Genomic DNA, 22,902 nt, shown 5'->3' with positions numbered 1-22,902 from the left:
GATATTCACATCCCTAATGAGTTGACAAAACAAGATGGCATATAGAGTTTTATCAATTTCAGACTAGAAAATGACATGCATATATAGTATGCTTTGATCTTTAATGAGATCTCTAATATCACTAAGAAACCTCTTAATTGGCATATTAGAAACCTCCTTGAGTTGGTAGAAACCTGCTGAGTAATTTATTCAGACTTCAAGCACATTCACTGTGTAGTATTTAGCAAAATGTACTTAAAACCTAGTTATGAAATTTGTTTTTGATTGTGGGTTTCAAAAAATATAATGCAGTTAAAATTAAACACCAAGTCATGTTCTAAGTCAGTTAGGAACCATGCCTCCGGTTCTTCATGGTTTAGAAATTGAGTGAAGCAAGGTTTCTAAATGCACAAAGAACCTCAGTCTGGGTTCCCAACCTATACTGAGAAATGGGGCTGTTAAACTTGCATAAATTTTCTTTATAGATTGTGCATTCCACTTTTTAACATTTATTAGAAAAGTACATTAGTGTGAACTACAGTGGAACCTCCCTTATCCGGACCTCTATTATCCAGGCACCTCCATTGTCTGGACAGCCCGAATTAGTTATGTGGCTTGTAGTTTATTGACCACAATGAAGTTTGGTTTAGATTAAAGCACAAGGAGGGAACCTAAAAGTTGCTGCTAACTTGTTTGGTGGCTTGTTTATTCTACTAATAATAAATACCACTTGGTTGCTAGGTCATAATGGGATTCATGCAAAAACATCGAAGATTTGTTAGGTGCAGTCCTCAAAAGCCTTGGTAAAAAGGTTGAGAAATCAAAGGTGGTGGCCAAGAAATAGCTGTAATGATAATTTATTTATTTATTATTAGCACTTTACAGTGACCAGCACTGAAGGTCTGACAGCAACATGTGCTGCAGCCTTAGGATTACCTAACCTAATTTCAGGGACTTAGACCTAATGACTTAACTTCCTGACTGACTGAAAAGGTGTAACAGAAAAGGGGCCAAAGTAAGGAAATAAATCCCTCCAACCCCAGGATTCGAACTGCAGGTCACCCAATGTCTAGTTTTATAATAACAATGCTATTAATGCAAAAATGAAGAAATTAAACCAAACCTGGCTCGAGGGCTCATATTTCATGAATGTAAATGGAAATTTTGTTCAAACTTGGTATGTGGAATGTTGAGGTGAAGGACATTTGCAGCGTAAAAATCATTCTATATGGTAAATGAATACATATGCCTGAAAATTGTAATTTTTTCCTGTCAGCACACCCACTGTGTGACACGCTGGCTTTCTTGGCAGCATGACACATTCTTGATAATACAGCTGATGGAGTTTTGAAGGTATAAATTAATTTCTTTACAAGGAAAAAAAAAACACGAACGCCATTTTCCAGTCAATAAATCACTTCAGGAGTATATATGTATATTTCTACTCCAATTTATTGCAGATGATAACCATTATTTTTGACCTTTTCATGTCTACCTTCCTTTAAGCAACAAAGCAACCAGCTCAATACACATGGACATGTATATACTGCCACATTTAACAACGTACGCTTTTTAAAGTCATCAACCATTTTTGACGTAGTCATTGAGCCTATGAAACAATAAAGTGGACTAAAGCACACACATCCATAATATGCTGGACATTTTATACATGAACACCAAGACAAAACATAGAGCATACAAGATTTAGTAGTACATAGTAGTGCTGGGTGGTATTGCATTTTTGCTCCCGGTATCTGGTATTGAGAAAACAAGTTGATACAAGTAGGCTGGCATTACAGTGTAACCCGAAACCTCACAGTTGGGTAGTTGGAAAAGGCGGATACGGTCGGACACGGATGTTTTTAAAATACACTTTTACATTTACAAAACAGTTACTTTTCATACATAACGTTGTTTTTTACAGCAGCATTCGCTTCCAGACCCAGGCGTCGATCTTGTCATAGTACTTATCCATTTATAAGTGCATGTGCGATGGATAGACTAGCATTCTAAAGACCATAATATTATAGTGTTGAACACATGCTCTAGAATTCTAATTCGGTGTCATAGAGATTAAGCTGGCATGTCCCAACCTAATCTCGTAGGCCAGGTCCTTGAAACCCTCAACACTTGGTATAAGCACCTGCACCTTATACTAAAAGGCATAAGATTGTGGATTTGGCCTGCTAAGCTAAGGGGCATACAAGCTAATATCTACAATTGTATTAGACTGTGTACAACACTATAATATGGTCTTTGGCGCATGCTGGTCTATAGTCCTTCGCACATGCGCTTATAATGGATAAACGCTATGGCAAGATTGACGCCCGGGTCTGGAAGTAAAGAGTGCTGTAAAAACAACATTAGGTATGAAAAATAACTTATATAAATGTAAAAGTGCTTTTTGAAAATGTTCGTGTCCATGTCCACGTCCATGTCCGCGTCCGATCATATCTGCCTTTTCCAACTACCCCTCACAGTTTACTGTTAGGCAGGACCTGTGGTCACCAACACGTAACTTAATTAAATGCCAAACACCTGATGCCTGGCTTCCCTCATAGCATAATACACCCAATGGAATTCATGCCAACATTACTGGTATATTTGAAAGTGAATACCTTTGAACTGGTTTGGTGATAATACCGGTATCCCGGTATATCTGGTATACCGCCCAGCACTAGTACATAGTTTAAACATAGTGATTGCTCATAGGACTTTCCCCCAGCTGTTGTTGAAGACTTCCTGTTTTCTAAACTTAACAAGATAGCAGAACATTACATTCATGTAGTCCTATAAGATTTAACTCAAGGTACAGTGTTCACACCATTGCATCTAATAATGCAATTAATGAATCTTATGCCTGACTGTCAACACAACATAAGCAGATAATGGGGGGTTGAGAAATGTTATCATGTCAGTTTACTCCTGTATTGTTAAATTAAAGGAAGAAATGCACAACTCTGTCATTTAGTCAGTTTGAGACTATATACCATGGAGAGTTGATTATCTGAACTAATATGGGGGGAAGGGTGATTGCATAATTGAAAGTATGTAAAATCAAACATTCATTCCAGAGGCGGATCCAGGCGTTGGCAAGGGGAGGTGCACAAACAGGCTAAGTTGTAGATGATTGGGGAGAGCAGTTAGTTGCTGCAGCAGATACCTCTTAGTAGTGTCTCACTGTTGATTTTTGCCATTTTGGCCTTTGCAGGTGGTTTTGAAATCTTTAAAGCTGTTTAAAAGGCTATGAATATCTTTAAAACCAACAACACAATAACTATTTTAGAGGCGCTTAGTATGCATGAAAGTTCTGAATGACAGTCTGACAGCTGCTTTGACTTTGATTTGATTATTTCAGGTGAGTTTGTAGTAATATGCATGTATTTTGGCCTGACAAAGTATCAAAAGAAGTTGGCTATGGTTCCTTCACAAGGGGAGGGGGCATACCGTAGAGTCGGGTTGTTAAGCGCATGTATCTGTTAAGCGCATATTATTTGTTAAGCGCATAACATTTCTTGTAATTAACCATGGATGATAAGCGCACACGGCAAAATGTGATGATAGAGCTACACACAGCAAGAAACGGCAAGAAAAGCTGAAAGTACTGAAAAATTAATGTCTCCTCAAGCGCTTACGTCTTCCTTGAGTTCTCTCTTCACTATTTATACAGCAAATCAGCCATCTGGATAGTGATAATTTCGTTCATCATGAAGGAATTCACCCGGAAATGGAGTCAAATATCCTTACATACTGGCGTGGTGACCAGTACAAACTATTAACTACTCTATTACAACGTAGCAATTCCATGTTACACTCACCATAATTATTTATTAGGCGTATGCGCCTAACAGATAGTATGATTTTTACAAAAAGTTTTCTCCGAAAATTATAAGCGCATGCGCTTAACAACCCGACTTTACGGTATGCCCCAAATGCCCTATCCACCATTGCATTCGGGTAGTTGGAAAGGGTGGATACGATCGGACATGGACACGGACGCGGACACAGACATTTTCAAAAAGCACTATTACATTTATATAACAGTTATTTTTCATACCTACCGTTGTTTTTACAGCAGTCTTCCCTTCCAGACCCTGGCGTCGATCTTGTCATAGTGCTTATCCATTTATAAGCACACATGTGAAGGACTAGACCAGCACTCCACAGAATGCCAAAGACCATATAGTGTTGTACACATGCTCTAAAGTCTAATACAGAGTTATATAATTGTAGAGATTAGCTTGTATGCCCCATGCAACTTAGCTTAGCAGGCCAAATCCACAATCTTATGCCTTTTAGTATAAGGCACAGGTGCTTATACCAAGCGTTAAGGGTTTCAAGGACCTGGCCTACGAGATTAAGCTGGGACATGTGGGGACATTCCAGCTTAATCTCTATGACACTGAATTAGATTTCTAGAGCATGTGTACAACACTATATGGTCTTTAGAGTGCTAGTCTATCCATCGCATATGCGCTTACAAATGGATAAGCGCTATGACAAGATTGACGCCTGGATCTGGAAGCGAATGCTGCTGTAAAAACGTTAGGTAATTTAAAAGTGTATTTTTAAAATATCCGTGTCCATGTCTGCGCCCGTGTCCGACTGTATCTGCCTTTTCCAACTACCCATTGCATTCATCCTTAAAATACATATCAGTTTGTCTACTACATACACTGGTTGACAAAATACTCCAATTGAGCAGTCCCTTTGGCATTTGGATAATCAATTGTTTGGATAATTGAGGTTCAGACAATCGACTCCCCAGTATACACACAAATATTTAAGTTATACCTGGACTTATTTCCATATTTTGAACATGATAAATAATTTCTGAGAGAAGTGATCCATAGTTTAAAACTTCTACACCACGATGAATAGCCACAACACGATATTTTCGATCAATCATTCTCAGAACTGGTGCACCTGATGAGCCACGATCAGTGTCTGCTACATAATACACTAGAAACCCTGCAAAGTACACAGTTACATTATTTACCACTTATCACTTAACAAAAATAGTAATAATCAAGATGTATGATAGTGTATCAGTGTGTTGCACAGCCAAGAAATCCATTGTGGTATGTAAATCAGGTAAAGCATTATGAGCTATTCATGTTTTACTATACAAAAGGATGCAATGATGAAAACAAAAACGCTGTAGGCTGCATGAAGAAAATGAGATGAAGTTTGACAGCATATATGATGGTACCCTACCATACCCCTAGGAATATTTATGACAAAAATAGTGCATTTCTAAAAGGCTCTTAATCCCTTTATTAAATGCTATCCCACCAGGGACCCATGAGAAGGCTAAAGCCTGTGAATACAGGGAGTCTGAAACATGTAACTGAAACGTTGAAGAATGCAGAAGAAATCCCAGACCCAGTGGTGACTTGATCCCCTGCAACATGCAGTCTAGGCATGCACCAGAGGAGCCACAACAGCCAGGATCTGTGATCTTCTCTGCAGTCAACTTCTACTTAATCATTGACTTCTTGCTATCAAGTAGTGTTGCACCGATATGAGATTTGACCGATATTCCGATAACCGATATTGGATAATATTTTCAAGCCGATAAACATAGCCGATCCGATATGGTACTGCAAGGCTATCTTCCACCAAATGTTACTTTTTAAAGACCAATTTAGTTCATTTATAGTGGCAGTAGCGCTACAACAATAGCTGACATTATATTTAAGCAGTAATAACATTGTAATGCAACTCAAGGTGTTTATTAACATCGTTTGAAGCACACAAGCTTGTATTTCTCTATGAAAACATATATCTGTATCTGCTACTTTTTCCATCATGCAAGTGATCCGATACCGATATACAAAAATACAGCCGATATATGGTTTTTCCGATAACCAATCCGATTATCGGTGCAACACTACTATCAAGGGAGTTTTATTAAATGCTATCCCACTAGGGACCTGTGAGAACACTAAAGCCTGTCAATACAGGGAGTCTGAAACATGTAACTGAAACATTGAAGAATGCAAAAAAAATCCCAGACCCAGTGGTGACTTGATCTGGGATTTTTTCTGCATTCTTCAACATTTCAGTTACATGTTTCAGACTCCATATTACCAGATTAATAAAAAGGGGAATAGGGATCGCCGAGAAAAGCAAGAAGGGATCGCTGGGGTGGTAATGTAAACCACAAATCCCCAATTTGACTCTCTGTCATACATTGTAGTTACCTGCTCCATTGTTTTGAGATGAGTCAAAATAGGGATTTGTGATTCCCAGAAATCCCCTCTTGTTTCATGGCTTTTTTCAGCAATCCCTATTCCCATTTTAAAAATTTCGATCTTTTATTCATCTAGTTTGTGTACTTTTATTCATCCAGTAATGGATTTGATAATGACAATTGTTGCAAATAGGGCAATTCACATTAGTGTCTTTAATAGCTGTCAAGTTCAGTGCAAGCTTGGTTGTTAGTACTTGTTACCAGATACACTTGACTGCATTATTAGAGTATTTACGTGTCTGCTCTATATTATTTCTAATATTGAGCAGCTATTCTCATACTACATGTGTAGTTGTAGTCTCAGGACTCTTAGTCATTGTCATCACATTAACATCCTCATGCAGTGCTCATGAACACACAAGATGCTATACTGAGCTAGCTACCTGTCACAAGCATGGAACTCTGACAAGCATATATAATTATAAGTTAAACAGTCAGTGGTTGTGCATTTATTATTTCAACCAAGACCGTACACAATAAGAAGAATCACATGCAGTTTTCCAGAAGTGAATGGACTACAAACTACAATATTATACTAAGCATATGATTGGCTTACTGGTATTACACAGTAGCAGTGGCAGATCTAGGATTTTTAAAAGGGGGTTTCTGAAAGTTGGCATAGCTAAATAAGGCAATTCTCCAGAAAATTTTGAGATTTTAGATGCTCTGAGATCGGATTTTAGGCTATTTTTAATTAGCAATTACAATAAATCCAATGCTTCAAACTGTAAATAGTTACTAAATACTATAGCTAACTATAGGGCAAATAATATGGTGACTACAAGCTGTAGCTTTGATTGCTCTATTAGTACTAGTAATAGCATGGGTAGCAGTGAAATTTGGGATAAATATCACGAGTGTTGTATTGGAAATGGGGATAAATTTCACGAGGCGAAGCCGAGTGAAATTTACCATTTCCAATACAACAAGAGTGGTATTTATCCCAAATTTCACTGCTACCCATGCTATTCCCAGTTAATACCATACTCGCTGCATATGCTGCATTAGCTTTGCTATGTACGCAATTTGTCACTATGTACTAAACACGCGTCGACACTAATTGGCGCTACATTGTTAACATAAATTCTAGCCAATGAAATTGCAATTACAACTTTTTCACTGCTGTCAGTGAAATACGGGATAAATTTCACTGCTACTATTGAGACTTTTGTACGGGCAGTGAAACAGGTATGGTATTAGAGTAGTTACTTGATGCTCTATTAGAGTATCTCGATCATTTTTAATGCAGTGGGAGATGAATAGTGAAGTGTTACCGAGGGTTTAATAGCTATAAATGGTGTTAGTTAAGTGCAGCTGCATGCATGCTACTGAAATGCAGTGGTATATAGTTGTTTGCTATGACAAATTGTCAACACAACATTGTTTATGTATTTAGAATTTTACTGAGCTAAATTTAAAAGGGGGTTTCTGTTGAAACCCCAGAAACCCATCTAGATCCGCCACTGAGTAGCATAAATGATAAGTCAGAAAACAGATAATTATGTAGTGCAGAGTTATTTGTTCATGTATCCATTGAGTATATCACACTGAAGAAATCTATGCTGTGGACATGTACGTATGAGTACATATGGCTACCCACAAACAAATTATTTCACACACCACATCATATACACCTAGTCTGTAGAGTAGGTAATCTTACATGCACACACACATCATTCACAACAACAAAGTCAGATAGCTGCAATGTTTATTGGAAACCAGCAGCATGAAGCCATGTTGCTTGCACAATCTGGTCAGACAATTATGGCAATGGCAGAGGATCCAACGAGGGGCATAGGGGCACGCCCCCCTCCCCCCAAAAATATGATAAAATATCGAGATATTCTAATAGAGCAGTCAATCAAATACTCTAATAGAACAATCACCTGCATGTAACATTGGATTACTATTGTACATATATATTAAGCACAGTTGCTGAATATTAAAACTTGCATCTACAACACCATCCCATGACTGGCCATGAGCACATTTAACTTGCTAGGATTATTTTTGCAGATGAAATGACCCTTGTCATGCCCTGGATCCGCCCCTGTATGGTACTTATAAAATATTAATAGTTTTAATTTAAATTAACAAGACTAATACTGACTCCACTCAATTTTAGGCTTTGCATGGAAAGGAAATGGTTTGTAGAAACTATATGAATAATTTCTGGTATCAGTGCTATCACTTCGTTATGTCTCTGTGAGAGAGCGCTTGTATGGTCACTAATAGCAAATCATGATTGTGCACTTACAGGAAGAAGTACTCACCATGCAGAGATGCTATGCACAATCTTCTAAGGGTAAGAAGTGCTGCCTCAGCCTTGACTAACACTACAACAAAGCCCAAAGGAGCTCACACAACAGAATCCTGTAAATTTATTGTTATACGGCTTCTTTAATATACCGAGCTGCTGCCAATAGTGTAATGGCAAAGACAACTTATAAAAACTTTGAGGTGTAGGGTGGTTGGTGATCTGTGGAATACAGGCTTATTAATAGGCCATGGACACACAGAAGGACTCAGTAAGCATGGCTATATAGTTTTAGCATGAAAAGTGGGTAAGTGTGTTTGTGACAAAACTGAAATTTGCTGTTTTGTTCACCTTCATATTATTATTAGTTTCACTCATGTACAGTGAAAGTTTCCTTTTCACTTAATACTTTCTAGTGGACCAATGCTCATTACAAATAACCACCAGAGGATTGTTTTGAGTTGGCATTGAACAAAATGATAACATGCCAATGTAGGGATTTTCCCGCCAAGCTATGCTCTAATACCATCCTCTTGTTTCACTACTTTTATCGCAAATTAATAATTTTAAATATACTAGTATGATATACAGTACTATCATACTGTATATTGAAATCTTGCAAAATGAAGTACTATTTATTAAGACTTTACAGCACAAGTGCTGAAGGTCTGTAGGACTCCTGGTCCTACAGCGTATTTAAAGTTGTTACAGAAATTATGCTTGAAAAAATCCATGACTGGACCTAGGCAGCCTCAAACCTGCAGCCATCCGATTAATGTTCGAATGCTTACAGGAGTCTGCCAGGTGGCAAGGATGTCTTCTCCTTGTTAATTTCAAGTATATGTATCCATAGGGATCTTAGAGAGTGACTTTATTATCTCAAAGTACCCCAAGTGGAACCAACTGGACATTACTGTATTTATTGACTTTACAGCACAAGTGCTGAAGGTCTGTATAGTTGATCATGAAAATGTTCAAAGAGCAAATTTATGCTGTTGAAATTCACAAAATAGTTTAAAACTAGGCTTTATAAATCCTGCATGTATTTTGCAAAATGGTTAAGGTTGTTTCTCATGCAGCAATAGTGTATGCAATACATACAATGCACACTTACTCACCTATTTTATCCTTACAATTATGATTAGAAATTCCAAGTTGTTCACCCCCAGCATGCTGTAGTATTGCAACTTGGTCCTCTGGTGCTACTCCATACTGATCAGTCAGTTCAAATGGTTCACAATGTAGTAGCACATCATCTCTAATCCTAATCATAGTGTAGTCTAGTCCATATTCATCCTATGCACATTGACATGAAATCCATTCTATTACAACCAGTATATATAATTTATAGTTGTAACATGGGCATGAGTGATTTACCTGATATGTATGCCCAAAGCCCGAGGAGCTGTGGGCATACATATTAGGCAAATCACGAGTGCCCATGTTACAGCTAATATGTAACACTTCCATTTAGGGTGATAGCCTTGATGCCAACACAATTGTAATCACTGGATTTGTTTTATATGCATGCCTGAAAGATTTGATTATGGTTAGGCAGCAAGTAACATTGTAGCTACAATTGTTATAATAAACAGAGTCTAACAGACGAGTCTTACGGATATCACGGAAAAGTTGAGTAAGGCTAATTTCGGGAAATTTACGAGTGTTTTAATGCTTTTGCATTGTTTAAAGACTAATCACAACATATACTAAAGACCTAAAGGGGTAGGCTTTGTTATAGAGTGGTTAACTTGTGTTGTCCGTAATGTGGGCATGTCCACATTCAAAAACGTGCCGAAATACTTTTGAATACACTGTAAGACTAGTTCTCACCTTTAAGTAACATTTCCCAACTTGTAGAATGGCTGAAACTCCTTCATTTGAGTGATTCTTGTGGCAATACTTCCATTTGTGGTAATCATCACGTGAGCATTAATTTATTCCCACAATCGATTTCGGTCTGAGCTTGTATAAAACAAACAGAGGGCGGTACCACTACTTCATCCACATCAAGGTCATGCTTGCTTGATGAAAGTAGCTTGCTCTTTTAGAAGTGCAACCACTTTCCCGGGATACATTTCAATGTACACCAGTGTACATTTAGATGTCTCCCTGTGTTGAGGTATACATAGCAAATATATCTTCTGGAATTCCTTTGATCTGAGGTGTCAAAGTGTTACATTATAGGAATATTATATATCTGTAATACCAGCAAGTGTATGGAAAATTAGGAATTTTATAAGGTCGTTATAATAAATAGCTATTAAATTAGCACCTTTTAATCCTTACTTTAGACCATATATTTATCAGTAAACAGAATAGCTAACGTTGGGATTAAAATTTGCATGCCAGGTAATGGTCTTCCTTGTTTCATCAGCACTTTAATTATAATGATTCCTAATTTCCCTTACATTGTCTTTATTTAGTAACACAAGTGAACTTGTATACACTGCATTAAAAGAAACCAGACACTTTATTTATGTAGAAAAAACGTGCACCCTTAAAACTAAGGATATGACTAAAACATGGAACGGACTGGGGAAACAGATTCACAAACGGACTGAAAGAAGCTTGTCTTAAAACAACCATTTACTACAATCAGCCACTTGGAACCAATATCAAATGCTACAGTGACATCACAAACGGACTGAAAGAAGCTCGTCTTAAAACAACCATTTACTACAATCAGCCACTTGGAACCAATATCAAATGCTACAGTGACATCACAAACGGACTGAAAGAAGCTCGTCTTAAAACAACCATTTACTACAATCAGCCACTTGGAACCAATATCAAATGCTACAGTGACAATGAATTAACCTCTGAACATCGTCTTGAAGCTTGCTTGAGCCAATATTAAGTTCTGTGCTTAAAACTAGTCTTGGATTCCATTCTTTTTCCATTCTTTTTATGCTTAACTAAAAGCACACCCTTAGCATTACACCGGACTGTAAACCTCATTGTAAGATACAATCTTTGAGACTTGTTGAAGAGACAATGTTACGTTACTGGAGGAGAGAGACGTCTTATTTTAAGACAATAAAGTACAGGGGTCTAGACTCAGGAGTAGCATGCACTGGATGGACAGTACAGGAGCCCTGGCAAGACTTACACTATTAAATTACAATACAAAAATAATAATTATAGCATGCAGAAAAGTTCAGTATAGGCAGACCGATAGATCCCAGTCTGGGGAGGCTCTAGAATTAAAAATCCTGTATGAGCAGGAGACAGCAATACGAGCAGCCTGCTCAAACAGGGATCTTATGGTCTTCTTTGTCCTTCACAAGCATTGGCCACTTGGGCAATTGTGTCTGGCATAAAATGGCCTAAACAACCAATCTCGATGGAAATGAGATTAACAGATAAGCCAGAAAGCTGAAGGTCATATTGTAAACAGCTACACTGATCTTCCTTCCGAGTTCTAGCAGCCAAAAGATGTTGCTGGGTATTGGTGGGGATAACAAACAGATGGAATTATTGGAAACCAACACCAAGTCGGGTCTTCTAAGGGTGGAGGACAAATTGGTTGGAATGGTGCTAGGAGGGCAAACACTAGCAAGATATCCTGGAAGGTCAGCATAGAGTTTTAAAATGTCAGGTAAGTGCTATTGAAGTCTGTGAACGAGAACCTGTAGGACTATATCATGTCTCCAGGTATACCTGCCTTGGTCAAGAGGCAGGTGGATTTGCATTCAAGTTAATTGCAACAATTAGTTTTGTGGCTACTTCTCAGCTTAACAGGTGACGGGCGGTGATGGGCACAGGTCATTCCATGTTGTAGTTCATTGGCTGACAAGGCTGGCCGCTACAACAGAATTTGTGTTACGTTGTTTATTAGTTTTAACCTTGTTCCAATACTGTAGTGACAAGTTTGCTTATCACTCGCACTAAAAAGCATACTCAGGGTTTGGTATCAACTTGAGCATGCTTTATCACACTCCAAGGCTTGACAAGACATTTGTTGTGATTTGTATTATTTTTGTGGTGCTATACTGTAAGCTACACTGCAAAATCCATGTTTTAGGTTTCTATTAGCCAGTCCGCAGTAAATCTGTTCCATGTTTTAGTCATGTCATAAAACTAAATACTGACAAACACAGTAGTGTGTTCAGTTAAGCAACACTCCCATATATTTGGAGAACAATAAATGAAGTCAATTTGCTGGCTCTGACTGTTGGAGATATGGTGTGAAAGTTATGGACATTATGTGATAGCTGAAGTTACTGACATGCTACCAGTATATTAACACCTTTGTGTTGCAAGCAAAAAGAAATGGTAGACAAAGAAGGACAAAGGTAAGTCATGCATAACTTTGATAACATCACTTATACATAGCAACAGCAGATTTTAAGGCCATATATCAATACTTTTACAGATCAGTTGTTTTGGTTAGATATTAACTGTATTCATGATGAACACATACACAGTGTGTAGCTATATGACCTCACTATTATAGTGTGTATGTTACATACTTCAGTGACTTTAACAGGACTAGTGAAGGAATAAAGACGATCCATATTAAACAACTGGTGTCCTTTATATGACACACTTTCATCAGTATTATGATTAAAGGTGAAGTCTGCCTCCCTTATGGCTTTCTTTTCAACTCTTCCACCAGGTAGAACATGATGGCATGTTAGCAAGTAACGTGATTTATGAAGTGGAAAGTAACCAATAAATCCTGTTCCTCTATTACCAGATCTATGGGTGTAAATGTAACAGAAAATTTATTACACAACAGTTATATACATATACATTCCTACAAACAAATGCATACACTGTACCAATTTGTTTTAGCTGTCTGATATGTATAGCTATGGTACGTATGTTCACATATCATGTGCACAGTATGTATCCATGCAAAACAACCAAGCTGTGAAAAGGATGTGACCCTGGGTTTAAAAAGTGAAGTCAAAGGTGGCAACCAACAAATGGCAGAAATGATGTTAATGCTACTAATAAGCACTCAGTACTTGCCATGGCATATGAAGCACATGTGACCAAATTTTTTTATAATCATCGATGTTCACACACACACGCACGCACGCACGCACGCACGCACGCACGCACACACACACATACCATTGAAGTTGATTTTCAACAAGAATGGATATAGCTACACTGAAACACTACACATGTGCTCCACAGCCATGCCACTGGTTTGCCCATGATGAGTGGACTACTAGAGACATGTGTCAGCTACTGTGTGTACTGTGAATGCTTGGAATGCTAAATGGCCAGCTGCATGGAATATAAGGCTAGAGACACAGACACCCTGGGATATTTGCCCAGATGTTAACTTTACTCTACTTACAAGTTTAAGGGGGATCATAGAAAAAAAAAGTAGGGAAACAAGGGAGGTCGCCTACACCTGCAGATATACTAGTGAACATTTAATCCCTAATTCAGTCTATATATATCCCCAAGACCAAGACTGAATTAGGGATTACTAGTATATCTGCAGGTGTAGGCAACCTCCCTTGTTTCCCTACTTTTCTTTCCATGATCCCTAATCGAACTTAAAATTCCTAATTTTTCCTTAAACTTGTATGTTTACTTTTTTGTAACACTATTATGACTGGTGAACCCACGTATACCGCATCAAAAGAAAGGATTGCACCAGAATTAATGCTTTCGTCTGAACATGTACCCCAGCTATCAAATGCTGCTTCGAAAGTGCAATGGCCATTACACTTCGCTTACAGCTATGTTCAGCCTGTTACACAGCACTACAGACGAAAAACAGTAGAAGAAGTGCCTCTGCAACAATCCAGTCACCACGAAAATACGATGATTCACATGCCCCCAACTATCAATTACTGCCTCGAAAATGCAGCGGCCATTACGCTTTGCTTTCAGCTATTTTCAGCCCGTTACACAATGTCACAAGCGAAGAACAGTGTTAGAATTGTCTCTGTAATCAATCCAGTCACCACAGAAAATATGGACAATTCCCGTTTACAAATGTACTGTAGGGAAGCCATGCATCACACTACTGTGAATCGACACCTTGGGCTGTCAGCAAAAAGAAATGGGACACAAAGGAGGACAAAGAGTCTATGATGCATGCATTGTACGTACTGCGGTATGCCAAAAGGCATGCCTCGGGACGAAGTAATGTTTCACAGTGAAAAAAACCAAGCCCATGGCCTTAGCCGTTATCAAGTTACGCTTGCCTGAAGGCATCAGGCAGGCAGGCAGGCAGGCAGGCAGGGCAGGGCAGGCAGGGCAGGCAGGCAGGGCAGGCAGGCAGGCAGGCAGGCAGGCAGGCAGACAGGGCAGGCAGGCAGGCAGGCAGGGCAGGCAGGCAGGCAGGCAGGGCAGGCAGGCAGGCAGGCAGGGCAGGCAGGGCAGGGCAGGCAGGCAGGCAGGCAGTCAGTAGAAAATTCCGTTGAATAATTTTTTTCTAAAAATTTGTAAAAATTTATTGGAAGCCTTTAGGATTGTACTGAAGGCACTTTTGGGCTTGGTTATACCTAACCAATACTGCCAAGGTTCCAGGATGTAGTTGTGAAGCTGGTTTTTGGGTGATTTTTTTTGACTAGGAAAACCCAAATCTCCATTCACTTTGAGTGGTCAGATCTTGAGAGCCTCATACTGAGGTTAGAGATATAGGCTTTAGCATATAACTGATGTGTGACTGTTCTATTAGAATATCATACAACCAGGATGACTGCTTTATTAGAGTATATCTTGAGTGAGCCTCTAACCTAAGTGATATTTCAAAGGGTGTGGTAGTCATGCCTGATTTTCACCATTGTATTACAGCTAGGGTGTGTTCACTATGATCGATCGCTATAAGTAAGGTAAGTGCACCTAATTCTGGAGAGTTTCTAATTATGAATATTAGCATGTCATTGTGCTCTGTATATTTCTGCCATGCAAGCAAAGTTTTGAACCATTTCCATCCTTCAAAGAGGTACACTCTAAAATAAGTATGTGTAAATTAAGTCAATGCTCCTAACTCCAGTCATGCCTGAAGCAGCACTTTTGATTTTAATTGACATTGTCAAATTATGGGTATTTCAAATCAAGCTGTAATTTCACAAAATTTTCATGCAGTTTCAATGAGACTGGTTCTTACAAAATCATCCATAATCAGCTACGTAAAAAAGTTCTTACTAGTTTTGCCAGGCAAGGTGATGATTTATTGTCATGTGTGATAAAATTTCAAATGCAAGGCACTGTCTAGCTGATTTTAATGCAGTGCAGACATACAACTATGACCCAGAGTAAGGTACACTTATCTTACAGCTAGATCATTAAGATGGTTAGCATACTTGATTGCTGTAAATGTAGATATATGTAAGTACCACTTTTCCACCTCACTTCAAAGGAAAAGAAGCTGTATAAATGCCATATAGCACTGCTATCACGGATCAGCTAGAGATAAGTCACCCTGTAGACAGATCAGCTAGAAACAAGTCACTCTGTATACAAATCAGCTAGAAACAAGTCACCCTTCAGCTAGAAACAAGGCATCCTGTAGAGAGTTCAGCTACAAATAAAGCTCAGCTACAGTTCAGTTATGTAACAAGTGACAATATTACCTATGGGATATACAAATATTTAATCAGACACAAATACATGTAAACAATTCCGAACAGTATAAGTGACTACTCTATTAGAGTATTTCATCATTAGGTAAATGTTCTATTAGAGTATATAGTTGAACAGAACTCTGTATCAAATAGTACAGTAGTATTAAGTAGAAATCCCCCACCCTAAAAAAAGATGTGTGCCACCTAAAGTGCCTCCTTTAAAAATCATCCTAGAATCATCTTATGCAATGAAATCACCTTTACGGAATAATATTAGTCCATCAAACATCAAATACAGCATTAAAACAAGAAAAAAACTTACAGGCGGCCAGACATAGAATTTTATAAAAATTATCGAAACTTGAATTTTCATTTTCCAGCCTGTCTGCCCTCCCTCCCACCCACCCACCCACCCACCCACCCGCCTGACCAGTCACAAGCCAAACAATGTAGCACACGGCTATCATTTCATGCCACAATAATAAACTCACCAGTTTGGGTGTGCCTTTTGGGGTTCTGATGAGTGTGTGCCCTCTGCGCCTTGTTTTTCCGGGTCTTTGTTCTTCTTCATACTATGAAACCATACTAAAGTGTTAATTCCCCCTATCAACACTTTCCTTGAGCAGCATAATTATTTAGATGTTGCAAATTTATTTAAGTGCTTACGCTTGGTAACTTCACAATAGGTTTAAAAGTAATCTTGGTTGATTAATAACAATCAAGCACTGAGACCACTCCTCTTATCAATCTATTTACTCGATCATGATGACACACCCTATTATTATTGGTCTAGCTGTATTCATAATGCTAGCACAATGAAAATAAGAAATAGTGACACGAGATACTCTAATACAGCAGTCACCCTAATAGAACAGTTACACGCATATAGCTGTATACTCAAACTAGAGTATTAAAATTATTAATTTAAAAATGAAGTAGGGATCCAAGCGATAAAATTTAGTGAAACAATAATATGAATGATGGTATTACAACATAGCCTCAGTGGGAATATCCCTACTTTGGTTTTGAACAAAATCATTGTTATAACATGCCAATGTAGGGATTTTCCACCAATCTATGTTGTAATACCATCATTCATCTCGTTTCACTACTTTTTATTGCTTGGATCCCTACTTCATTTTAAATTAATAATTTTTAATATACTAGCATAAATGAATGGGCTTCATTAATCCGAACAATTTTTTACCTGAAACCTTTTATGATTGAATCGGCACACAGGTGTTTGGATAATGGAGGTCCTATGTAATCCTATAAAACTATATATCAAATTACTTGCTATAGAACAAGGAATTTGATTATTTGGTTGTTGTTTACACAACAGTAACCACAAAGCCTATAATCAGTCTATGTGAAACCACACGTAATATCTCACAACTTAATACTCTAGTACTGTTTGTGATAACACAATGAACATCGCTAGCCTGTTAACAGTTGAAGTGAGGTGTTTAAGTAAGTGTGCATGCATATATATGCACAAGGCAAGTGATTCGAGACATACAAAAGTAACAACATGCCATTCTAACTTATATAGTTTGTACATGTCTCCTTACTGTTTTTCTTCATTAGTAGTGCCATCATCACTGCGAAGAATTGTCTACAATGCTGATTATCAACCATCAAAAAGTGTGCAATAATGCCATCCCACGCACGATAGTGTGCGAGGTACCAGTTATCTCTGTTCCTGTTCACTAAGGGCGTGGATAAGCACAAGGGCTGCTAAAACATTTGACAGAAGCTACAGAACACTTTGAAAGTGATACTACAGGTGTTTATAATCAATTTCGCCATATGGCAGTTGTGGTGGTCAATGGGTTAATTAAGTATATAATAAAGTACAGTCCCTCCTGGGAGGGATATATTTTTGATATATACATACTACCTCCATTTCTACCCTGAACTTCAGCTAGAAGCAAGTCACCCTGTAGACAGATCAGCTAATAATAAGTCGCCCTGTAGAGAGTTCAGCTACAAAAATGTCACCCTAGTACAGTTAGAAGCAAGTCACCCTGTAGAGGGATTGGCTAGAAACAAGTCACAGGGTATTTAGCTACAGGGTGACTTGCTTCTAGAGGTGTACGATGACAAGTTTAGACATATCTTGATATTTCCTTTTGAACTTATCTCAATTATCTAACATATCTAGATAACAAATATTTAGTTATAGTTATATCCCGTTACGAGTGTAATAACAATGATGTCATTTGTGTATATGGGATATAACTATTTTATATCCCAGTGTGCGGGAGTGCGTGGAAGTTTATGGATAGTAAATTAAGTTCCGGTTTGAGTTCCTGTCACTGTGCTTAAGATTTCGTCTGAATTATGTAGAGATTCAACTTCATAGCTACAAGAGAGACCCTGTATACTGCATACAAAAAAAAAAACAGGCTAGATGGACTTAGGGTTGGGAGGTATTTAGGTATTAGTAGTTATTAAAGGTATTTTTAGATACCGTTATGGCTTTCTAAAAATCCCGAATACCGAATTTAATATAGTACTTGAAGTTTTTGGTGGTTTAGTGGTGGCCATACATGAAGTCAAGCCCCATATAACCATGTTTATGCTGTGGACAAGACGAACACAATTTACCTTATGGGATACTTCAAACTTTACTTGGTGGTACAATTGTCATTTCATTTGTTCCTTTAAAAAGTGTAAGGTATTTAGTGATACCGAGGTATTTTCCTAATACCGTACCATTATTCAAAAATGCAATACCGCCCATCCCTAGATAGACTTCCGTTGCCTACAAACTGTAGCAAAGGGCAGTGTTACAAAGCAGTGGTTCCAGGTACGATTCACCTTCGTCAGAAGTTGGTATGGTGGTGTTGCGTGGCATGCAAGAGGAAAAAAGACCAACAAGTGGCTACCATAGTCCAAGATAGAACAATGAAGCTAGAGGTTATCGAAAGAAGTTAATTCTTCACCATAATGACTGTTCGGACTGATTGCTGGAGCAAAAATCGGCACAGATTGTTCTTGACATTTGTTAAACTATCATATTGGTAACTTGTAGTGTTACTGTATGAAGGATTAATAGTTTTCTTGTAAGACTTAGCAGGTTTAAGTGTTGTACTGGCATGTTTTGTATCAATATTTTCTTATTTGGCTTTGCTCCATTGGTAAAAAAAAAACCATTTGTGGTTATTATGATGTCACAAACAAGACTGAGTGGCTCCGCAACAGGGTGATAAGTTAGTTATCACTGGGTGATAACTAATATATCGTACAGTAGCAGCGCCACTCTGTCTAGCTGTATGGTAGTTATAAAGTAGTGCGGTACTTTGACACTACTCCCACACACTGGGATTTAATCTTAGTTAACTGCCAATAATGTAAACAGTAAAGTGAGCAAATTACAATTTGATGAGTATGAAGAAGTGAAAAATGGTTTTAGCACTGCACCCAATTGGTGGGAGAGTTGGAGGTGAGGTATTCTTTGGTATACAAGTAATTTACGGAAGTTCACTATAATATTATAAACTTATCATCCTTATCTTGATAAGTCTTACAATATCTTGATATCTGGATATATCTAGATAATCACACACCTCTATTTGCTTCTATGTACAGGGTGACTTTTTCTAATGTAGTTGAACTCTCTGACTTGTTTGTAGCTGTACTCTCTACAGGGTGACTTGTTTGTACTGAACTCTCTACTTGGTGAATGGATTGTAGCTGATCTCTCTACAAGGTGACTTGTTGATAGCTGAATTCTCTACAGAGTGACTTTTTGTGGCTGAACTCTATTCAGGGTGGCATATAAATTCTTTACAAGGTGACTTGTGACATAGCTGAGTGTTTTAATAGAGTAATTTATTTCTTAGTTGACTGCTCTATTAGGACAACTGCACTATTATAGTATCTCAATCTCGTACTTGCTACATGTAGTTAGTTTTTGTATTATAAATCAGTGCCTTTAAATCCGGTTATTTTAAGTCACAGAAGGGTCTTTCTAAGATGATTAATCCATCTATACAGCATTTTCAACTCATTCGGTTTGTCCGGTAGGTGTGGCAAGTAATTGTTTTTAATAGCAAATCTTGATAGCATAATTGTTATACATTATTGATTTTTGTGCTGTATATCTTTATTTATGGCTTTACCTCGATTTACTTCAAATCACAAGAGGCTCAATAGTTAATCTATCCATGTACCAATTTTCAGCTTCTTCCCATAAGTGGTTTACCTTGCAGGTGTGACAACATATTGGTGTTATGTTTCGTGAATAATTGCAAATAACTCATTTACTGTTTATCATATTTGAAGTATCAAGATGCACCTTTATACCCTCTTCTGTGTGCCAAATTTCATAACAATTGGATAATCCATTCGCGTTTTATGGCAGCTTTTGTAAGTGTGCGAGAAGATGAAGAAAAAGAAGGAAAAATGAAGAAAGTAAGTCAATTTTTGAAGTGTCATAACTTGGGGATTATGGAAGTGATTTCGCTCAAATTTGGTATGTGGACTACTGATGGAGACAGGTGTTTCCACAGCAAAAACGTCTTGTTTAATAAAGGAAGTACGGAGAATGCATGAAAGTTGTGTTTTCTTTCTTCCTGTCAATATATTCACTGTGTGGCATGCTGGCTTCTTGGACCACACGACACATGATATATCTCCTCTGCTGTAATATAGTGACACTTACTGGGATAAACCGTGGGTTTAGTTTTGTGAATATTGAAAAGTTAAGTTATGCAAGTGGAAATGGAAGACAGTTCGCTGTTATAATGAAGAAGGTCACAGATATATTGTTGTTCGATTGATAAGACACCTAGCATGGTGTTACGTATACCACATGGTATGGTGCTTAATGAATTTAGCCATTAGTATTATAAACATATTCTAAGTACTTAAAACATCTTTATGAGCTCATATTTTGATTCTCTGTGCTTAATTGCGCACCCACAATCAAAGCTTCTGCATGTTCATGTCATTACACTTATGTTCAGCCTCAGTAACACCTTTGTGCTATCCTTACAAATTATCCATGATTGAAATTCACTTGTCTCAATATAATGCAATTGCAAAGTGTACCTGCAGTTCCCACAGTTGTAGATAAATTATCCAAGTGAAAAAATATAATTAAAACATTACCCGCCCACACAATCTTCCACTGTGCCACCTCAAATTCACTACTGCTAAAATTGATCATGCATGCAAGCATTTTAATGTTGGAGATAGACTAGTCATTATTTAGAGCTAATTTTCTTCCTGTTTCCCACTCCAGAAATGTACATCACTGGAAAATTAAAATTTCCTCAGCAGAAAATTTTGCAGCACAGGGCAGAATTTCCTGGGGAGTTCCTAAAAAACAAGAAACTATTCAGGAAAGTTTTATAGGAAATCCTGCCTTTTCCTGATCAGAAATTTTAATATTCTTCCAAGTGTAAGCACAAGCTTTTAGAATGTCATTGATAGTCCTTGTATTGACAGATGCATGGCCTTGCGTTGCTATAATTTTTGGTAGTTCCTTCTATAATAATTAATGGATGAAATATGACCACCCACCCACATCAAAATAGAGGAAGTGGCTGATGAGAAACTGGTGATCTACTTTGCCTGGCCTTACTTGTAACATAGGCACTTGTGATTTGCCTGATATATGCACTCACACTTGAGCCTGCAGCCCCAGTGATTGTGCATATATATCAGGGCAAATCACTTATACTATTACTTAGACCAATAAGGGATGTGTGGTTGCTTTGCTTGATCATTGTTAATTTAGCCCCCTCACTGCCAAATTTGTAGAAGCTCCAATCTACTGTTTCTAAACTGCTGTAACGTACACACCATACCATATACTCCTATAAAACTATATATCAAATTACTCACTATAGAACAAGGAATTCGATTATGAAGTTGTTGTTTACACAAGAGCAACCACAAATCCATTATATAACTTAAAGTACGAAATCAATCTAAGTGAAACCAAACGTGAAATTTCACTACTTTATTGGCTAGCACTGTTTATAATAATACAATAAACATCACCAACCTGTTTACAGTTGAAGCAATTATCTCTAAGTCAGGTTTAGCATTTGAGCAAGTGCGCATGTGCATACAAGCACGAAGTTACTGTTTGGAGGCGTACAAAAGTAGCAATATGCCACTCCAACCTATATAATCCCTCTCCTTACTGTTTCTCTTTATTAGTGGTGCCATTATCACGTCGAAGAATCGTCTACAATGCTTGTTATTGACATTCCGAAAGTACGCGATTGCATCATCTAACCGCGCAACAGTGCGGGAGAGACCGGTTATCCCTGTTCCCATTCACTTAAGGACGTGCCCACTACAGGATAAGTGCAGGGGCTACTAAAACGCTCGGCTGAAGTTACAGAGCATTTAGAATGTGATGCTACAGGCATTTATAATCGAAACCGCCATATGGCGGTTGTGGCGGTGAGAGGGTTAATCCAGGTAATATTCCAATCTACTTGGCCGTAACTTGACATCAGCCTTGTTCTTACCAGTCACGTTGAATAAGCTTGTTTGATTGATCCTACTTTGCTTGGCAGCTCCCTTTTTTACAGCTCCAAGGCTGTTTTTGTTCTAGGATATCACACATTTTTGTCACTGAGCAAGACAAAAAAAAATTAATGCATAAAGCTAATAGTTTCATACAAGCCACCTTTGGTTATCACAACAGCTTCAACATTTATTGTATGTATTGCATCATAGCTTGGGACATGAAGTGGCAAAACCAAATAATGTAGTTTGGTACAAGTAGGCAGGTAATTGTCGGTGTTGTTGCAACCTCAATAGTGTATGGATTCTGGGCACCATTAAAACTGTCAGTGAACAGATTGAGTAAAGGACATTTCCTGGCAACTAGATGAGAA

The 22,902-nt window shown here is 37.9% G+C and overlaps 1 protein-coding gene across 6 annotated transcripts in view; it reads right to left on the bottom strand.

Moving 5' to 3' along the window:
- Window positions 1-22,902, bottom strand: part of LOC136240576 (glutamine-rich protein 2-like) — a 31,020-nt gene that overhangs the window by 1,616 nt on the left and 6,502 nt on the right. For 3 of the 6 annotated variants that reach the window (XM_066031582.1, XM_066031585.1, XM_066031581.1), the window contains 4 exons: window positions 12,968-13,196; window positions 9,611-9,788; window positions 4,774-4,950; window positions 1,547-1,588 (listed from right to left, as the gene is read on the bottom strand). In XM_066031582.1, coding sequence (XP_065887654.1) covers window positions 1,547-1,588; window positions 4,774-4,950; window positions 9,611-9,788; window positions 12,968-13,196 — 626 coding nt within the window. Of the gene's footprint in view, window positions 1-1,546; window positions 1,589-4,773; window positions 4,951-9,610; window positions 9,789-10,325; window positions 10,653-12,967; window positions 13,197-16,527; window positions 16,609-22,902 lie in introns of all 6 variants that reach the window. The other 3 variants (XM_066031586.1, XM_066031584.1, XM_066031583.1) reach the window with 3 other exon arrangements.

Source organism: Dysidea avara, chromosome 12 (genome assembly GCF_963678975.1).
Source record: "Dysidea avara chromosome 12, odDysAvar1.4, whole genome shotgun sequence".
NCBI lineage: Eukaryota > Metazoa > Porifera > Demospongiae > Dictyoceratida > Dysideidae > Dysidea > Dysidea avara.
This window is presented reverse-complemented; position numbering and strand designations above follow the sequence as displayed.